Raw genomic sequence first — 20,357 nt, 5'->3', positions numbered from 1 at the left:
GTTTGACATTGAAGAGGCCTCTCATGAACCGGGAAACCAGTGGATGAGCCGTGAGAGGTTTTCCGAGGATAGGCTCATGAAACGCAGTGATGGCACTGAGGTGGACTCTGATTGAGGTAGACTTGAGGCCAGCGTCGGACAGTTTCCACCGCTAATGAGGTGGGATCGTGATGATGCAGTAGACACCAAGAGGAGAACCTGGTCCACTTCTGATGGTAACATTGGAGGGTGGCCGGTTTCCTGGAGGCATCCAAAATGCGACGGACAGGCTGAGACATATTCTCTGGAGAGGTCAGCCCGAGAGAAACCAAGCTGTCAGGTGGAGCGAAGACAGATTGGGATGCAGTAGAGACTGACGTTGCTGCGTAAGTAGAGTAGGAAACACAGGAAGAGGAATGGGCTCCCTGGAGCTGAGCTGAAGCAGGAGGGAGAACCAGTGTTGGCGAGGCCACCGAGGAGCGATGAGAATCATGGTGGCCCTGTCCCTGTGGAGTTTGGATAACGTCCGCAACATCAGAGGTAGTGGAGGAAAGGCATAGAGGAACCGATCCGTCCAGTCGAGCAGGAATGCATCTGGGGTCAGACAATGAGGAGAGAAGAGTCTGGAACAGAACTGGGGTAGCTGATGGTTGTGAGGCGCTGCAAAGAGGTCCACCTGCGGAGTGCCCCAGTGAGCAAAGATGGAGTGGAGTGTTGAAGGATCCAGAGTCCACTCGTGAGGTTGAAGGATGCGGCTGAGATTGTCGGCCAGGGAGTTCTGTTCGCCCTGGATATAGACAGCCTTGAGGAAGAGATTGCGGGCCGTGGCCCAGGTCCAGATGCTGAGAGTCTCCTGACAAAGGAGGCGAGTTCCGGTGCCGCCTTGCTTGTTTATGTAGAACATGGCGACTTGATTGTCTGTGCACAGGAGAAGGACCTGAGGGCAGAGAAGGTGCTGGAAGGCCTTGAGAGCATAGAAAATGGCTCTGAGTTCCAGGAAATTGATGTGATGTTGACGCTCCTGAGGGGTCCAGAGTCCCTGGGTGCGTAGATCTCCCAGGTGAGCTCCCCACGCATAGGGGGAGGCATCCGTGGTTATGATCATGGAGTGAGGGGGTAGATGAAAGAGTAGACCCCTGGAAAGATTTGAGGAGTTCAACCACCATTGAAGAGATTGCTGAAGAGACGATGTCACAGAGATGGGATGAGAAAGAAGATCCGTGGTCTGTGACCATTGGTTGGCAAGAGTCCATTGAGGTGTCCTGAGGTGGAGTTGCGCCAGAGGAAGCACATGGACCGTCGAGGCCATGTGGCCCAGGAGGACCATCATCTGTCGGGCAGGAATGGAGTGATGAAGGAGCACCTGACGACAGAGGTGGAGCAGAGTCCGTTGACGGTCGGAGGGGAGAAACGCCCTCATTAGTGTGGTGTCGAGAACTGCTCCAATGAACTGAAGTCGCTGTGTGGGAAGCAGATGCGACTTGGGGTAGTTGATCTCGAACCCCAGGAGATGGAGGAAAGAGATGGTGTGATGAGTGGCTTGTAGCACAAGTGGAGACGTAGGTGCTTTCACCAACCAATCGTCCAAGTAGGGGAACACCTGGAGGTTGTGAGACCTGAGGAAGGCCGCCACCACAATAAGGCACTTGGTGAACACCCTGGGCGATGAAGCGAGGCCAAAAGGTAGCACTTTGTACTGATAGTGACGGTGCTGTATCTGAAACCGTAGGTAGCGACGTGAAGTCGGATTGATTGGGATGTGAGTGTAGGCCTCTTTGAGGTCCAGGGAACATAGCCAGTCGTGTTGAGAGAGAAGAGGGTAAAGCGTGGCAAGGGAGAGCATTCTGAACTTCTCCTTGACCAGACACTTGTTGAGGTCCCTGAGATCGAGGATGGGACGAAGGTCTCCTGTCTTCTTGGGAACCAGGAAGTAGCGGGAGTAGAATCCCTGACCCCTTTGGTCCGGAGGCACCTCTTTGATGGCATTGAGAAGAAGGAGGGAGTGGACCTCCCTCAGGAGGAGGGGGGTTTGGGAGGAGTGAGAAGCAGACTCTACGGATTGTCTGGTGGAAGAGTCTGGAAGTTGAGAGAGTAGCCGTGGCGAATGATGTTGAGGACCCATTGGTCTGATGTGATGACCTCCCAACAGCTGAGGAAGATTTGGAGGCGACCTCCGATAGGCTGAGGAAGAGGCAATGATGGTGGGAGACTGGCTATGCCCTGGAGGAAAAAGTCAAAAGGGCTGAGATGGTTTTGACGGAGGGAGAGGCTTGGCAGGTTGGTGAGACTGTGAGCGAGCCTGAGATTGATGCTGTTGACGAGGTCGGCGAGGCTGCTGTTGAGGCGGGTTGAGAGGTCTGGCCGAGAACCTGCGCTGGTATGAAGACTGCTGTCTGTAGGTGTGAGCAGGTGGAGTCTTCTTTTTAGGTTTAATCAGAGTGTCCCACCTGGTCTCATGTGCTGAGAGTTTCTGGGTTGTTGAGTCCAGGGACTCTCCGAAGAGTTCATCACCCAGACAAGGTGCATTAGCCAGGCGGTCCTGGTGGTTAATGTCCAAGTCAAAGACTCTCAGCCATGCCAAACGTCGCATGGCCACCGCCATGGCAGATGCGCGAGAGGTCAGCTCAAATGAGTCGTAGATGGAGCGAACCATGAATTTCCTGAGTTGGAGGAGGCTGGAAATATGTTGCTGGAAAAGAGGGACCTTACGTTCACGAAGGTATTTCTGCAAGGAGGAGAGCTGTTGCACCAGATGCTTCATATAGAAGGAGAAGTGGAAGGTGTAGTTGTTGGCTCTATTGGCTAGCATGGCATTTTGGAAAAGGCGCTTACCAAATTTATCCATGGTTTTTCCCTCTCTGCCAGGAGGGGTGGAGGCATATACACTGGAACCCTGAGACTTTTTCAAAGTAGATTCCACCAGGAGGGATTCGTGGGGCAATTGAGGTTTGTCAAACCCTGGGATTGGAATAACCCGGTACAAGCTATCCAATTTGCGAGGGGCCCCGGGAACAGTGAGGGGAGTCTCCCAGTTTTTATAGAAAGTTTCCCGTAAGATGTTGTGGACGGGCAACTTTAGAAATTCCTTGGGAGGTTGCTCAAAGTCTAGGGCATCGAGGAAAGCCTGAGACTTTTTAGAGTCGGGCTCTAAGGGGATGGAAAGAGCTGCTGCCATCTCCCTAAGGAATTTAGAAAAAGAGGATTGTTCTGGTTTTGAGGCGGTATCGGTCATGGAGGGTTCTTCGTCGGTTGACGAAGCGTCCTTTTCAGTACCGTGCGGGGAGTCTTCCCACAAGTCTGGGTCTCTAACGTCAGGGTGTGCACATTTGGACATCGGTGTGGAAGGCTCGGCATGGCGGGTCTTTGAGAGAGATTTGCCTGAGCACACCGAGGCGGTACCGGGAGAGGAAGACCGATGTCGTTCCTGGGACCGGGAAGGGTCGGCAGCAGTACGGGTATGCACTGTAGGTGTTTCAGCCAAGAGCACCGGCATGGAGGTATTAATCGGTACCGAGGGGGGGTCGACACCGATGGGACAGTGCGAGGCTCGGACCGGTCCCGTACCGGAAGGTGCGGTGCCAGCAACGCCGGCAACAGTTGTTGGAGTTGTTGCTGGAGCTGCTCCTGTAATTGGTTTTGGAGTATGGCCGCGATGCGGTCATCCAGGGGGGGCACCGGTACCGCTTTTTTCTTCTTCGGTACCATAGGTGCCGCTCTACGCTCCGGCGATGAGGAGGCCGATGATGAGGCACTCACCGATATCGGAGCGGAGCGTTTGCAGGGTCAGTGCGGTGCCGGGAGGGCCGGTGTCGCAACCGTGGCAGGAGGGCGCTCAAGGGAAGTGGAAGGCTTCTTAGCCGGCTTACCTGGGCCCAACGACCCCGAAGAAGGGTCAGGTGGTGTCGACGTCGTGGGTGCCGACTTTTGTGGTGCCGTCGACATCGCAGCAGGTTCCATGGCAGATCCGGTACCGAATAAAAGATTTTGCTGGATCTGCCTGTTTTTTAATGTGCGCTTTTTAAGCGTAGCACAGCGGGTGCAAGAGTCAGCCCGATGCTCTGGACCCAGGCACTGCAGGCACCAATTGTGCGGGTCGGTGACAGAGATCGGGCATGCACACCGCTGGCACTTCTTAAAGCCCGGTTGAGGGGGCATGAAGGGAAACACGGCCTCCGCAAAATCGAATCCGGAGGCCTGTATGGTGGCAACAGGCCCCGCCGGGGCCGGCCTGAAAAAATAAAGAAAACTGGACGAGTTTTTTTTTTTTTTTTGTAAGTAAAAATAGGGAATCTAAAAGGAAAAATTAGAAGAAAAACGAAAAATTACGCGAGCGGGAAGGCAGAAACTAGCTTTTCAACAGCCGTTGAAAGCACATGCGTCTTCTTTGCTCCGCGGAAACGAAGAAACTGGGGACCACGCTCTCCTCCGTCGGGCGGGAAGGCACTCGCGCATGCGCGGTGTGGCCAACTAGAACTTTCTAGTTAAAAAGGTCCGTACCGGGGCTCCGTCGGTGACGTCACCCATGCGTTAAGAATATGCTGCCTGCTTGTCCTGGGATAAACAAAGTTATAGTTGTTGATTTGTTGAGTTTTATGTCTATACCAGGGGTAGGCAATTCCGGTCCTCGAGAGCCAAAGGCAAGTCAGGTTTTCATGATATCCACAATGAATATATACAAGATGGATTTGCATGCACTGCCTCCTTGAGATGCATATTTATCTCATGCATATTTATTGTGGATATCCTGAAATCCCGACCTGCCTGTGGCTCTCGAGGACCAGAATTGCCTACCCCTGGTCTATATTATCCTCTTTCTATTTAAGGATCCTTTGTATCTATCTCAAGCATTTTTGAACTGTCACTATTTTTGCTTCCATTCCAGGCATCTACCATCCTCTCCATGAAAAAGTAATTTCCTGATGCTACCCCACTTTTTGTACCTTTCCACACGGAGGGTCACGTGAATTATTGCATAGAATGACACAAACAGAAAAAAAAAATCCCATTAACATAGTAATGATTCCTAGGGGCGCCCATGTACAGTCAGAAACCGCCCCCCTCCACTGCCCTCTCCCGGAAACAGTAGAAGGAAGGAAAGACCAACCTGTTTACAGATGTAGCTGCAATGGTCACACCTGAACTTCTTTTCGTCCCGGTGGTCACGCTGATGCTGGATGAGGGGATAGCGCTCATGAAAGATGGCGTCGCAGTAACGGCACTTCATCCCTGCATCTACGTAACTGTGCAGCTTTCGTAAATGTACTCCTGAAACATCCCCCATCCCCCAGAAAAGAACAGATTAGCTCTGGCAGATAGTTTGATGATCATCTGTGAAGAATATTATTTATTCTTAATTCATGTGTATTTTATTTTCCTCAGGCACTGATCAGAACTTATTACAACCACCATCACAAAGGGAGGTAGGTGGTGGCTTAGTTTTTACGGGTTTATTATTTATAAACTCATACCTTTTTTCCAAGGTGAATTACATTCCGATATGGTTAGTGTTTTTTCTCTCTGGTGGACTCGCCTGAGGCAACAGAAAGTTAAGCAACGTCTCAAAGTTACAAGGAGCTGCAGTTCTTAGCCTACCGTACTAACGATTAGGCAATGCCTCTATTACTTTAATGACTAGAGTAGATGGGAAACTGACTTCAATTCACACTGTGGCTCCTTGTGACCCTGGGCAAGCCTCTTAATCCTAATCCAGCTACAAAAACCTAAATTGCAAATCCACAAGGGACAAAGAAAGTACCTGTATTTAATATGTAAACCATTTGTTACATAGAAATATATGAGTTGTCATACTGCAATACATCAAAGGTCCATCAAGCCTAGAATCCTATTTCCAACAGTGGCCAATACAAATCACAAGTACCTGGCAAGATCCCAAAAGAGTAAAACAGCGTTCATGCTGCTTTATCTTAAAAATAAGCAGTGGTTTTTCCGAAATCCATCTTAATAATGGCTTATGGACTTTTCTTTTAAGAAATTATCCAAACCTTTTTAAAACCCTACTGCGCAACGAATTCCAGAGTATATCAAATCCATGACCCATTTTGCGGTTTAATATGCCTGAAACAAATACGTAGCCACCTCTGATGTGCACATCTTATGGTTGTGTATTCTTGTACTTGAACTGGTGAGTCTGGGAAAAAATTGGTTTAAACCAAAAACAAAAGGGTCCTTGTAAGATCTCCTTGTTCTAAATCTTCCTATTTCCTGAGAGAGAGAGAGAGGCACCTGTTCCACCTCTACAAGCGGCCACAGTCCCATCAGATCAAGAAGAAGAAAAAACTAGGAAGTGAACCTCGGAAATGAGCAGTGATGTTTCTGGGCTGCAGTCGGAGGGGATGGCTGCACAGTACTGATTTTTTAAATATTCAGAAGTCAGGTCGCTTCTCTCCATGTGCTAACACCACCAGCACATCTGGCATACAACTGCTCCAAACACACAGCTGGTGTGGTTTTTCCCAGCTTCAAGCTGTTGGTAACCCAGTTACTGTGTTTCTAAAATCAATGGAAATCTCATTCTCACTGCTTGTTTGCTGATTATACAATGAGATATGGAACTGAAAGCAGTGAAGCTCTATGGACTAGATTCACTAACCTGCCCGATCCGTGGGAGGCTGCGAATTCTCAACACGTCCTCATGCCCCCCACCGACCGCCTGTAGATGGTCTGCACATGCTCACCGCGAAGGAAGAGCTGGAAATTTTCACGAGCCCGTGGTTTTAACCCATGGGTTAAAACTATGGAGTCAGGGCAAGAGCAGAAGCATCGGGGCAGAGAGCAGGAGAAGCAGAATCGGGGCAGAGAGCAGGGTTTTTGCACAAGCGACTGGTCCTCAGCAGTTGCTTGTTTGTGGATCAGCCAGCCCAGTCGCTGTTCCTGAAATTGTTTTGTGGAATCGCATCCTTCCTAGTTTGCATGCTGTTCTCCCTCATTTGCATGTGTAGATCGGATCGGAGGATGATCGGCACAGAGGTTAGTGAATCGTGTCAGAGGAAAATCGGGTCGGTACACGATCGCAAACACGATCGGTGGGCTTAGTGAATCTAGCCCTATGTGCTGTGAACACAAGAGCCTTGCAAAACAGTCTTGGCAAAGGCTGTGATCCATCTCAGAGTGTAGAGAATTTTCTCCCTTGGGCTGTTGACTCCCATGTCAGGACTGGCACCTGTTTAAGTTAAAGAGCAGTTGGAGCACAGCTGGCGGGACAAAAGGATTTGGATTTAGCTCACACCTTTCTCAAGCTGAGTTACAATTCAAGTACAAAGATGTTGGCACTCCCCTGCACACCTTCCAAGAATTCCTAGCCAGGGCTCTCCTCCCACAGAGAAGTGATTTATACATTTGATGAGACAAAACCAAAAGCTGGTTTGCTTTTTACCAATGTTTCCTCTAAATTTTAAAGGAGACTGTCAACTAGGTTCTAACTGCAGGGCCTGTTTAACCAATTATACAGTCTGAACATGCAGAGCAGAGCAGGCAGGTGTCACAGAAGTCCCATTAAAGCCTCCTAAAGCAGCAGCAGCAGCGATGAACAGGCTGTTACTGGCCTGCCAGCCAGGGCCTTCCCTCTGCTGCATCACTGATGATGCGGCAGACTCAGAGGGAAGCCCTGGCGGGCAGGCCGCAAGCAGCCTGTTCACTGCTAATTTAGGAGGTCCAAAGTTGGTCTCATGGGAGAGGGTTGATCGGGAAGTGCTGCATAGGGGATGGGAGGGAGAGATGGAAAAGCACAGTTACTTACCGTAACAGGTGTTATCCAGGGACAGCAGGCAGATATTCTTTACGCATGGGTGACGTCACCGACGGAGCCCACGGTACGGACCTTTTTACTAGAAAGTTCTAGTTGGCCGCACCGCGCGTGCGCGAGTGCCTTCCCGCCCGACGGAGGAGAGCGTGGTCCCCAGTTAGTATAAGCCAGCTAAGAAGCCAACCCGGGGAGGAGGGTGGGACGTAAGAATATCTGCCTGCTGTCCCTGGATAACACCTGTTACGGTAAGTAACTGTGCTTTATCCCAGGACAAGCAGGCAGCATATTCTTTACGCATGGGTGACCTCCAAGCTAACAAAGAGGGAGGAGGGATGGTTGGCCATTAGGAAAATAAATTCTGAAGTACAGATTGGCCGAAGTGCCCATCCCGTCTGGAGAAAGCATCCAGACAGTAGTGAGTAGTGAATGTGTGAACTGAGGACCAGGTGGCCGCCTTGCAGATTTCCTCAATGGGTGTGGAACGGAGGAAAGCAACAGAAGCGGCCATAGCTCTTACCCTGTGGGCCGTGACAGCACCGTCTAGTGACAGACCGGCCCGAGCGTAACAGAACGCGATGCAAGCTGCAAGCCAGTTGGATAGCGTCCGTTTAGAGACCGGTCGACCCAAACGATTTGGGTCGAAGGTCAGGAAGAGCTGAGGGGACAAGCGGTGAGCCCTTGTACGATCAAGATAGTAAGCCAGGGCACGCTTGCAGTCAAGACTGTGCAATGCCTGTTCTCCGGGATGTGAATGAGGTTTCGGGAAGAAAACAGGCAACACAATGGACTGGTTGAGGTGAAAAGCTGAGACCACCTTAGGGAGGAACTTTGGATGGGTGCGTAGAACCACCTTGTCATGGTGAAAAATAGTGAACGGTGGATCGGCAACCAGTGCATGAAGCTCACTAACCCTCCTGGCAGAGGTGATGGCAATGAGGAAAAGAACCTTCCATGTCAGAAATTTGAGCGAAGTTGTGGCAAGCGGCTCAAAGGGAGGTTTCATGAGGGCAGATAAAACCACATTCAGGTCCCAGACGACCGGAGGAGGCTTCAGAGGTGGTTTGATGTTGAAGAGGCCCCTCATGAATCGGGAAACCAGAGGGTGAGCCGTGAGAGGTTTTCCTAAGACAGGTTCATGAAAAGCCGTGATGGCACTGAGATGGACTCTGATAGAGGTAGACTTGAGGCCTGCATTGGACAGGGAGAGCAAGTAGTCCAGAACAGTTTCCACCGCTAAAGAGGTGGGATTGTGATGATGACGGAGGCACCAAGAGGAGAACCTGGTCCACTTCTGATGGTAACATTGAAGGGTTGCCGGTTTCCTGGAGGCGTCCAAAATGAGACGGACAGGCTGAGACAGATTTCCTGAAGAGGTCAGCCCGAGAGAAACCAAGCTGTCAGGTGGAGCGAAGACAGATTGGGATGTAGTAGAGACTGATGTTGCTGTGTAAGTAGAGTAGGAAACACAGGCAGAGGAATGGGATCCCTGGAGCTGAGCTGAAGCAGGAGGGAGAACCAGTGTTGACGAGGCCACCGGGGAGCTATGAGGATCATGGTGGCTCCGTCCCTGCGGAGTTTGGATAAAGTCCGCAACATCAGAGGTAGAGGAGGAAAGGCATAGAGGAACCGATCCGTCCAGTCGAGAAGGAATGCATCCGGGGCCAGACGATGAGGAGAGAAGAGTCTGGAGCAGAACTGGGGCAGCTGATGGTTGTGAGGAGCTGCGAATAGGTCCACCTGCGGAGTGCCCCAGCGAGCAAAGATGGAGTGGAGCGTGGGAGGGTCCAAAGTCCACTCGTGAGGTTGAAGGATGCGGCTGAGATTGTCGGCCAGGGAGTTCTGTTCGCCCTGGATGTAGACAGCCTTGAGGAAGAGACTGCGGGCCGTGGCCCAGGTCCAAATGCGAAGAGCCTCCTGACAAAGGAGGCGAGATCCGGTGCCGCCCTGTTTGTTGATGTAGTACATGGCAACTTGGTTGTCCGTGCACAGGAGCAGAACCTGAGGGCAAAGAAGGTGCTGGAAGGCCTTGAGAGCATAGAACATGGCTCGTAGTTCCAGGAAATTGATGTGATGAAGACGCTCCTGCGGGGTCCAAAGACCTTGGGTGCGTAGGTCTCCCAGGTGAGCTCCCCATGCATAAGGGGAGGCATCCGTGGTGATGGTCATGGAATGCGGGGGCAGATGAAAAAGAAGGCCCCTGGAAAGATTTGAGGAGTTCAACCACCATTGTAGAGATTGCTGAAGAGACGATGTCACAGAGATGGGATGAGAAAGAAGATTCGAGGTCTGCGACCATTGGTTGGCCAGAGTCCATTGAGGTGTCCTGAGGTGGAGTCGTGCCAGGGGAAGCACATGCACCGTCGAGGCCATGTGGCCCAGGAGGACCATCATCTGTCTGGCAGAGATGGAGTGATGAAGGAGCACCTGACGACACAGGCGGAGCAGGTTCCGCTGACGGTCGGAGGGGAGAAACGCCCTCATCAGTGTGGTGTCGAGAACTGCTCCAATGAACTGAAGGCGCTGCGTGGGAAGCAGATGCGACTTGGGGTAGTTGATCTCGAACCCCAGGAGGTGGAGGAGAGAGATGGTATGATGAGTGGCCTGTAGCACAAGCGGAGACGTAGGTGCTTTCACCAACCAATCGTCCAAGTAGGGAAACACCTGGAGGGTGTGAGACCTGAGGAAGGCCGCCGCCACAATGAGGCATTTGGTGAACACCCTGGGTGATGAAGCGAGGCCAAACGGTAGCACTTTGTACTGATAATGGCGATGGTGCACCTGGAATCTTAGGTAGCGACGTGAAGCTGGATTGATTGGTATGTGAGTGTAGGCCTCTTTGAGGTCCAGGGAACATAGCCAGTCGTTCTGAGAGAGATGAGGGTAAAGCGTGGCAAGGGAGAGCATTCTGAACTTCTCCTTGACAAGACATTTGTTGAGGTCCCTGAGATCGAGAATGGGACGTAGGTCTCCTGTCTTTTTTGGAACCAGAAAGTAACGGGAGTAGAATCCCCGGCCCCTTTGTTCCAGAGGTACTTCTTCGATGGCATTGAGGAGAAGGAGGGATTGGACCTCCCTCAGGAGGAGGGGGGTTTGAGTTGAAAGAGAAGCAGACTCTACGGGAGGATTGTCTGGTGGAAGAGTCTGGAAGTTGAGAGAGTAGCCGTGGCGGATGATGTTGAGGACCCACTGGTCCGATGTGATGACCTCCCAACGGCTGAGAAAAATGTGGAGCCTGCCTCCGATTGGTTGAGGGAGAGGCAATGAGGGTGGAAGACTGGCTAAGCCCTGGAGAGAGGAGTCAAAAGGGCTGAGAAGGTTTGGCAGGAGGAAGAGGCTTGGCAGGTTGATTAGACTGTGCACGAGCCTGGTTGTGGTGTTGTTGGCGAGCCCGCCTAGGTTGCTGTGAAGGCGGGTTAAGCGGCCTAGCGGAGAACCTGCGCTGGTATGAAGACTGTGGTTTGTAAGGCCGAGCAGGAGGGGCCTTCTTTTTTGGTTTAATGAGAGTATCCCATCGGGTCTCATGGGCGGAGAGTTTTTGTGTGGTGGTATCCAGAGACTCTCCGAACAATTCGTCTCCCATACATGGGGCGTTGGCTAGTCGGTCCTGATGGTTGACATCCAGATCAGAGACCCTGAGCCAGGCCAGGCGGCGCATGGCCACAGCGATGGCAGATGCACGAGAGGTGAGCTCAAAGGAGTCATAGATGGAGCGCACCATGAATTTTCTAAGTTGGAGCAGGCTGGAGATGTGCTGCTGGAATAGTGGAACCTTGTGCTCCGGCATGTACTTTTGCATGGCGGAGAGTTGCATTACCAGATGTTTCAGGTAGAATGAAAAGTGGAAAGAGTAATTGTTTGCCCTGTTGGCAAGCATGGCATTCTGGTAGAGCCGCTTGCCAAACTTGTCCATAGTTTTGCCCTCCCTGCCAGGAGGGGTAGAGGCATATACACTGGAGCCTTGAGTCTTTTTTAAAGTGGACTCAACCAGGAGAGATTCATGGGGCAGCTGGGGTTTATCAAATCCCGGGATTGGGATAACCCTGTAAAGGCTATCCAGTTTACGGGGTGCCCCAGGGACAGTTAATGGATTTTCCCAATTTTTATAAAAAGTTTCCCGTAGGATGTCATGCACGGGTAACTTCAGGAACTCCTTAGGAGGTTGATCGAAATCTAATGCCTCAAGGAAAGCTTGTGACTTCTTGGAATCAGATTCCAGAGGCAAAGATAAGGCCCCCGATAACTCCCTGAGGAATTTTGAAAAAGAAGATTGCTCAGGTTTAGATGTGGTATCGGGGGCCGAGGGCTCTTCGTCCGACGATGATGCATCCTCCTCGGTACCGAGGGGAGATTCCTCCCAGAGGTCCGGGTCTCTGACATCGGTGTGTGCGTGCCGAGAGACTGGAGTGGAAGGTTCGGTATGATGAGCTTTAGACCGAGACTTGCCTGAGCGTACCGAGACGGCACCGGGGGATGAAGACCTGTGTCTGTCCCGGTCCCGGGAAGAACGGTGCCGGTCAGGTTCGCGGGAAGACCGGTGTTCCGCTCGGTCCCGAGGAGGATCGGATGTCGTCAGAGCTACGGCCTCGGCATGGGCATGGATATGCGGTGCCGAGAGAATGGGCATGGAGGGGTCCATAGGTACCGATGGCGTGGATACCGGTTGGACGGTGTGGGGCTCGGGCCGGTCTGGTACCGAAAGCAGCGGTGCCAGGATAGAGGGCAAGAGCTGTTTAAGTTGCTTTTGGAGTTGTTCCTGCAACTTATCCTGGAGGATGGCCGCAATGCGGTCATCCAGGGTTGGCACCGGAACCACTTTTTTCTGCTTTGGTTCCATGGGTGCCGCTCTACGCTCCGGCGATGAGGCGGCCGATGACGAGGCACTCACCGATATCGGAGCGGAGCGCTTTTTAGTTCGGCGTGGAGCCGAAAGAGCCGGTGTCGCCACCGAGGTGGGAGGGCGCTCAAGGGTGGAAGGCTTCTTAGCCGGCTTACCTGGCGCCGGTGGCGCCGATGTAATGTCAGGCGGTGTCGAGGTGGTCGGTGCCGACTTCGATGGTGCCGCAGTTGAAGAAGTCGAGTCCATAGTCGGGCCGGTGCCGAACAGCAGACTTTGCTGGATTTGGCGATTCTTCAAAGTGCGTTTTTTAAGAGTGGCACAGCGGGTGCACGAGTCCGCCCGATGCTCCGGTCCCAAACACTGTAAGCACCAATTGTGTGGGCCTTCCCTCTGCTGCATCACTGATGATGCGGCAGACTCAGAGGGAAGCCCTGGCGGGCAGGCCGCAAGCAGCCTGTTCACTGCTAATTTAGGAGGTCCAAAGTTGGTCTCATGGGAGAGGGTTGATCGGGAAGTGCTGCATAGGGGATGGGAGGGAGAGATGGAAAACTACTGCGCAGGGGGATGAGAGGGAGAAATGGAATTCCCTTTTCCCATGCAGAATCTCGCCGTGCCAACTGTGTCAGCATCGAATCTTATCATGTCACAGTTTCAGCAGCAATTCCCACACGCCGCTTGCCACTGACCCGGAAGTCTCTCCATGGCAGAGGGGAGACTTCCGGGTTAGCGGCAGGCAGCATGTGAGAATCACTGCTGATACCGTGACCCAAAGAAGCAAACCTTGGAGTACAGGGGAGGAGAGGAAGAAAAGCTGGTGCACAAGGAGAGGGAAGAGGTAAGAGTAAGGAAAGTTGGTGGCACAAGAGGAGGGGAGGGTGAGAGGAAGGAAAGATGGTGGCACAGGGGATAGAGAGGGAGACATGCATAGTGAGGAGAGAGGATGAAATTGCACATAATGGAAGGGAGGAAGAGAGAGATGGTGCATGGAGTAGGATAGAGAGATTTGATATAGGGCATAAGGAAGGGAGTGAGAGAGAGGTGTTGGACATGGGGGTAGATGAGAGGGAGAGAGAGATACACAGGAAGTAGAAGGAGATGTTGGATCCAGGAGCAGAATGGAGTGATGGAGATGCCTGGAAATGGGGGTGAGGGAAGAGAGTGAGAGAAATGCTGGACCATGGGGGAGAGTGCAGCAGGGAAGAGACAGGAAGGAAGGAAGATGCTGAGAATGCTAGAACCTTGAGGGGGAAGAGAGGGTGGTGTAGGGGTGGTTCCTTCCTCACACACCTGTAGGTTAGCCCTCTCACTGACATCATAAAGCCTCAACTATCTTTCCAGCATGAACCACGCAAGAAGAGAAAAAGAAGAAATCATCTTTGCTGCCTGCCAGATGCATTCTGGGTATGTTCAACAGAACTGTGTGTTTCTCTAGTCAAGGACATCTGACTATGCCTACATGCTCAGCCCGTGTGAAGCTGTGGGAGTCATCAACTTCCATGCTGTTCTTATCAAAAAAGGCGCCTCTTCCCAAGGCCTGTATGAGACTACACAGTAAGGCTATTCATCCAAGTTCTGTTTCTGGATTGGTTCTGAGAGGTCATCTGATGAGAGCTAAGGAGAAGGTGCCTAATTAATTATTAGTCTGTGCTGAGGTGTAAGGGAGCTTGCATCTTAACATAGGTTTCTCTGCACACCTTCTATAATAATTAAGACCTGAGAAGTTACCTCTGGTGATTAGCTCTCTTCCTGGGAGTGAAGGAACAGGACTTTTATCCAGACCTGGTGTTCATATCACTTAAGGAACTGTTGCTGACAGACATTTACAGATCACTTCAGTAAATAACGAACCCTTGCTGACCAGGAGAAATTCTACATCGTGCCATGCCAAGAAAGGACTGATTCTATCTCCCTGGAGCTTGACCTGCAGAATGGTGAGCTAGGAATCATATTTTCCTTATCAGCTGGGCTAGGTAGATCTGATTGGTTACAGGAAAGGAGTTTTTAATTACTCTGGGTGATAAACTCTAATAGATTGCTGCTAATTAGGAATTATTATTATAAGGAATTATTTAGTATGTAAGAAGTAATTCTATTTACTCATTTATTTAGCAAGTATTGTGTGATAATATGTACTGAGTTTCATGTATGTATTCGGATATTGTGTGAACAATAATTAGTTATTATTTACTGCTGGCTTATGAATTACATTTTTATATCTATAATAAAACTTTTTCATAAAGCCCTGGTCTCTATTTTTGTATAAGTTGGCAAAGAGTATAGAACCCTGGGATAAGGTGTTTATGGTTCCCCTAGCACCTAAGATACACATGATTTGTTTAGGTTGTGCTAATTAGTATACCCATAAATCTACCTACAGTGGCAAGGAAACAGATAAGAGGATAGATATTACAGAAATATGGTAATGGAGGTACATTGAAGATGAAAGGTAATAGAGGGCTGAGGAAGGAATGAGATGGGGAATAGGAGAGAAGATGGGAATTTGATAGGTAGCTAAAAAGTGGAAAAGAGGAGAAGGGTAAGAAAGAGGCACAAAAGAGTTAAAAAGGAATGATCAATATGTCTGAGGTAGGTGTAGTAGAAAAGACAAATGGATAGCAGCCACTTTAAAGAGAATTAGCAGATGACAGGAAAGCAGAAAAAAAAGAAACTGGAACCAACATGATGGAAAAATAAAATATCCAGACAACAAAGATAGAAGAAAAACATTTTAACTGTTTAACTGGAATACTGATAATAATTAGCAAAAATATTGTTTAAAGTTTTGACAAATAAACAGAGAATTTGCTAATTTTGTGCACAGAATTTAAAATTTTTTTTGCATAGAATACAGGCAGGAGTAAACAAAGAGGTAGAAAGGGATGAGGAGATATATTGCATATGGTAGAGGGAGACATGCACAGATAAGACAAAGAAACGTTGGACATAGGGTGGAGGGCAGGGAAAGATGGTGCATGGAAGAGAATAGAGAGGTTTGACCCAAGGCACAAGGCAGTGAGAGAGAGAGAAAGATGGTAGACAGTAGGAAAGAAACTTAAATGTTGGATATGGAAGTGGGAGGGAAGGTACAGAGACGAAAGATGAATGGTGAGCATGGATAAAGAAGAAAATGTCAAATGGGCAGGAGACCCTGGTGAGCAAGTTAACAACCCGAGCCTGGGCCAACATGATTTCAATAATAAGATGACCAGACAACAAAAGGTAGAAAAAAAAATTTATTTTCTATTTTGTGATTACAAAATGTCAGATTTGAAATGTGCATCCTGCCAGAGCTGATGTTAGTCAGCGAGCGTGAGCTAGGACCTCACAGAGAGAGGAAAAGTCTTTTTTGTTTTATTTTGTTTACACCATAGCGCCAGCATGGAGTTGGAGAGGGAAAAGGGTGGGTGAAAAAGCTACAAAATAAACCCGCCAGGATGTTTGAAAAAACAAAACAAAACACCCAATTGGGCAGGAAAAGTGAATCGAATTAAAAAAAATAAAATAAAAATCGATTCAATAGGCTGAATCAAATTTTAAAAATTTACCCCTAAATCGGGCAGCACTAATCTGCAGCAGAACGCCCAGAGTCCAGAGAAGACAAGTCTGCAAAGCATCCCTGTGCGGAGACCAGTGAGAGAGTAAAGCATGCTGGAGAGGACTTATGTGTGCCTGTATCCAAGGAACCACATCCAACACAGCAGCCATGGAACCCACCAAAGGAGCTAGCAGCTCCAGAAGGGGAGAAATCTGGGCATACAATTTCTGTCTGCGTGTCTCTGGAAGATAAGACATGGCCCGCAGACATAGCCCGCAGCCATCTCGAAGAGAACTCCCAGATATTCCATTAACTGCATGAGCGTCAGATTGCTTTTCCTGTAGTTCACGATCAAGCCCAAGTCCTCCAGCATCTGGATCACCTGATCCATCGTGTGCCGACCCTTGGCCAATGAGGAAGCCCTGATCAGCCAGTCATTAAAGGGTGTACCTGCAAACCCATCTTTCGAAGGTAAGTTGCTACGACCACTATCACCTTGGTGAAGGTACAGGGAGCCATTGACAGCCAAAGGGCAGAGCCGAGAACTGGTAATGCTGTTCCAGAACATGAAACCACACTAATTTGCAGTGGGCTAGAAATATCGGAATGTGCAAGTAGGCTTCCGTGAGATCCAGAGAGGCAAGGAACGCTCCTGATGCCACCGCTGCAAATGACCGATCACAATGTCTCCATTCAAAAGCGTGGAATCTTGAGAGCCGCATTCATGTGCTGAAGATCAAGAATAGACCTCCGATCTTTGAAGCCTTTCTTTGGCATGATAAAGTATATGAGTATCTGTCTGAGCTCGAGAGTTTGTGCGGCACTGACTTTCTATCCATTTGAATATCCAGCAAGTGTTGAACAGTGGCTTGAACCTCGAGCGCTTTGTCCAGCCAACCCACAGGAAAGACCACAAACCAGTCTGTTAGAGGCCGGGCAAATTCCAGCTTCTGATTAATTCTGACTAAATAATTTCCAAGACCTGCTGGTCGGACGAAATGCAAACCCAGGCAGCCAGGAATGCTGAAAGTCTGCCCCCTCTCTATAAAGGGCATCCCTCGGCCTGGCATCATTGCGCTTTTATGGTAGAGGGTGCAGAATGGGAGACAGAAGGCTGGGACTGCCAGCTCTGGGAAAATCTCTGCGACGTGGCACTTGCATATGAAAATTAGAGCGACCGGAACCTCTAGAGGTCTTAGGTTTGCTATCATGCAGAGTTTTAGGGCGACGGTCCACCACACAATTCATGAGGTTGTCCAGGCCATTGCCAAACAGTAACTGCCCCTTAAAGGGAAGTCTAGCCAAAGTAGCCTTGGAAGTAGAATATCCAGCCCATTGTCTGATCCAGAGAATCCTGCGGGCAGAAATGGAGTATGCCAACACCTGAATAAGGTCATACAAAGTGTCAGCCAAAACCAAAGAGAATTGACCCCCAAGTGTCCACAGAGAAGAAAATCCAGGAGAAACCAAAAAGACACTGTGGAGTGACGATGTTCCTCAAATGGACTTTATTAAGAAAGTCAAAGGTACAATAAAATCATCCACATAAAAATAAGGTAATCCACATAAACCTAGAGGACCTAGTCCGCTAAGGAGCATCTTCCAGAGAGTCATACTGCTCCAAGATAAGAATGCTCATATCAGGGTGCAGTGGAAGGTAGCAGACTGCGAGCGCACACCTCAGAGCCAGGAAGAAGAAGTTGGACGGAGCCAGCCGAGTGACTAAATGCAAAGTCTCCAAAATAAGATCTGGCAAATTCGCAGACTTAAATAAACGCAGAACCGTGGGATCATCTCCAGATTCCAAACCCACAGAGGGATCTGCAGATCTAGCACATAGTCCCTGAACTCCTATCCTGGGAATTACTGCACCTGTAAATAAGGGGTCAGCAAGCTTGTCATCATCATCAGGATCAGGCAGTGCAACAACAGTGGCTGACTGAGATGAGGATGTGTCCACAGAAGCGCCACCAATGAGAGATGCTTCTGAGGCGTAATGGGACCCTTTGATGACTTAACTTTGTGTTTCTTAGGTTGCGGAGGCTCCACAGCCAGGCGCATGAAACTAGCAGCCATGCCAAGCCCCGAAAATAAAGAAGGCTGCCCCACTAGGCAAGCCGAGCACTTGGTCACCTGTTTCAGAATGGGAGAGGCTAAGCTGAATGCTGCTGATTCTCTCAGCCGCGCCAAACACATGGCTCAAGGACGCTCTTGAGGCGCTAAATTTGCACAATCCTGACAAGAATTCACATTAGGAGAGTTCAAGGACACCATCCTAACACATTTTGAGGCAAGAACTGCAGTTTTGGAGAAGCAGGGAGCCTAGAAAAAAGATCGCTAAAAATCCAAGATGGCCACTGCTAAGAAACTCACACCAAAAAAAAACAATATTTTAAAACATTAAACAAACTACAAAAATGGCGATTTTAAGATTTTACAGGTGGGGAAACCCAGGGGGGACATCCAAAAACTTCAAAACTTTTAATTTCAAACCTCCCCCAATTTACTTCACAGGCAGTGACAGTCTTTACTCACTGTGACCTGTACTGAGAATATGCTGCAACCTGCCTCAGCTCTCTTACAGTAGCTGGAATCAGAAAATCAATGCCTCATGCTGGGAATGACTCTGTAACACTGATATTCGGGCTGCCAGTCAGACCCGATGCCTGACTGCACATCCACCCCTGCAAACCCACTGACACACTCAGGACAGGCAGAGGTGAGAAGACACAGCCGACAACCTGCAAGACACCGCCAAGTCTCCTACGGATGCCAAACAGCCTGCACTCAAACCTTCATTCAACAAAAGGAGAGAGCCCCAAGCCCCTGTGAAGCAAATGCAAGCTGGCTGACAGATACCACCAGGGATTGGCCTGTCTGCTGCAGACCGAAGTCTGTGTATTCTTAATGCAGGCAAAGCTGAATAAATACTCCGAGCAGCAGAAATCCCAAAAAAGGGCCGAAAAACACACTGAATAAAAACAAATTGTGGAGAGCAGGAACACACACATTCCTGCTGGCACGCGTGCAGAAGGGAAAAACTCTAGGTGGAGCTAAGGAGCCCAGTGAAATACACCCAGAGGCGCAATGAAAAAAATCCAGAGTGGATTCCTTCTGCAGATGACATGCTACCATGGGGGCACTACCCATCTATCTAGAATGTCTCACCTATTACACTGGAAATAGGGCTGTGAAGGTTTTCACCAAACACTGTTATTTTCAAGAGCTATATCCTGATTCTTTCAAACGACGTGGAGCACTACAAAGGCTTTGCAAAACCCTTTCAGAACAATTGTTTAAATATAAAACAAATTTTTATTTTTCAAATGGTTGCAGAACGCAATTTAGTAAATCCACATGTCTGGGTGCTAGAACCCTGGCAATAGATTTGATTACTGATGCTGACATGTTGCTTAAAGCTTGCAAAACAAATTTAATAAAATGGGATTAAAAAACATTATTAATAAGGTTACACTGAAATCCACTAGCTGCTATAGCAGAATTTAAGCCACAAGGTGGCTCTGCAGCCCTTCCTAGGAAGACAAGTCTGGAGTCTTTCCAAAGACCCTGTCCATCTACTGAATATTTTAAAGTTGCACCAAATATAACCTCGGAATCTCATAAATCTCTTTCTTTGCTTCTTAAATTTTTTTTTTTACATAATTTATTTAGAAGCCACTATACATTAAACCAGTATCGCAAACTGTGCCATGAGTCGCCAGTGAGGAGAGGCACCAGCGCCAGCTGCTTACAGAACGTGTCTCTCGTGGCAAGAAGCATGTCTTGTAGGCTGTCAGCCAGCACCCAGACCTCTCTTCCGTCAGTAACCCCTATTGGCGTAGAAACACATTCAGTGAAGCAGCTGGAGGCTGCATGATCTGTCAATGTCATGACATCACACATGCACGTGATGTCATTGCACTGACATCTGTGCACTTCTAGATGCCCTCCAGCTGCAGCACCGAGTTTAATGTGCTGCGGCGTAAAAATGTTTACTGGACACTGTATTAAACACTTCCAGATGCAATGAGAACTGAAATGTTATCATTGGGTGCTACATTCTTATTGGCATATCCTTGTAAATGCCTTAGAATACATATTTTAACCCAAGATATTTAATATCTGCTGGAGCAATTAAGATCATTTCTAGATTTGAAGAAATTGGGACATTAGGTGATTAGTATATTAGCCATGGAAATAGTGGGACCCTTCGTTAAGCTATATATGGTTTTACTAGCGTTTAA

At 49.2% G+C, this 20,357-nt stretch overlaps 1 protein-coding gene across 7 annotated transcripts in view; it reads right to left on the bottom strand.

Moving 5' to 3' along the window:
- Positions 1 to 20,357, bottom strand: part of CTCFL (CCCTC-binding factor like) — a 98,178-nt gene that overhangs the window by 29,477 nt on the left and 48,344 nt on the right. For all 7 annotated transcript variants that reach the window (XM_033915083.1, XM_033915081.1, XM_033915085.1 and 4 more), the window contains exon 8: positions 5,084 to 5,244. In XM_033915083.1, coding sequence (XP_033770974.1) covers positions 5,084 to 5,244 — 161 coding nt within the window. The remainder of the gene's footprint in view (positions 1 to 5,083; positions 5,245 to 20,357) is intronic.

This window comes from Geotrypetes seraphini, chromosome 11, assembly GCF_902459505.1.
Source record: "Geotrypetes seraphini chromosome 11, aGeoSer1.1, whole genome shotgun sequence".
Classification (NCBI taxonomy): Eukaryota; Metazoa; Chordata; class Amphibia; order Gymnophiona; family Dermophiidae; genus Geotrypetes; species Geotrypetes seraphini.
Note: the sequence above shows the minus strand (reverse complement) of the source record. Positions and strands in the feature narration are given on the sequence as shown.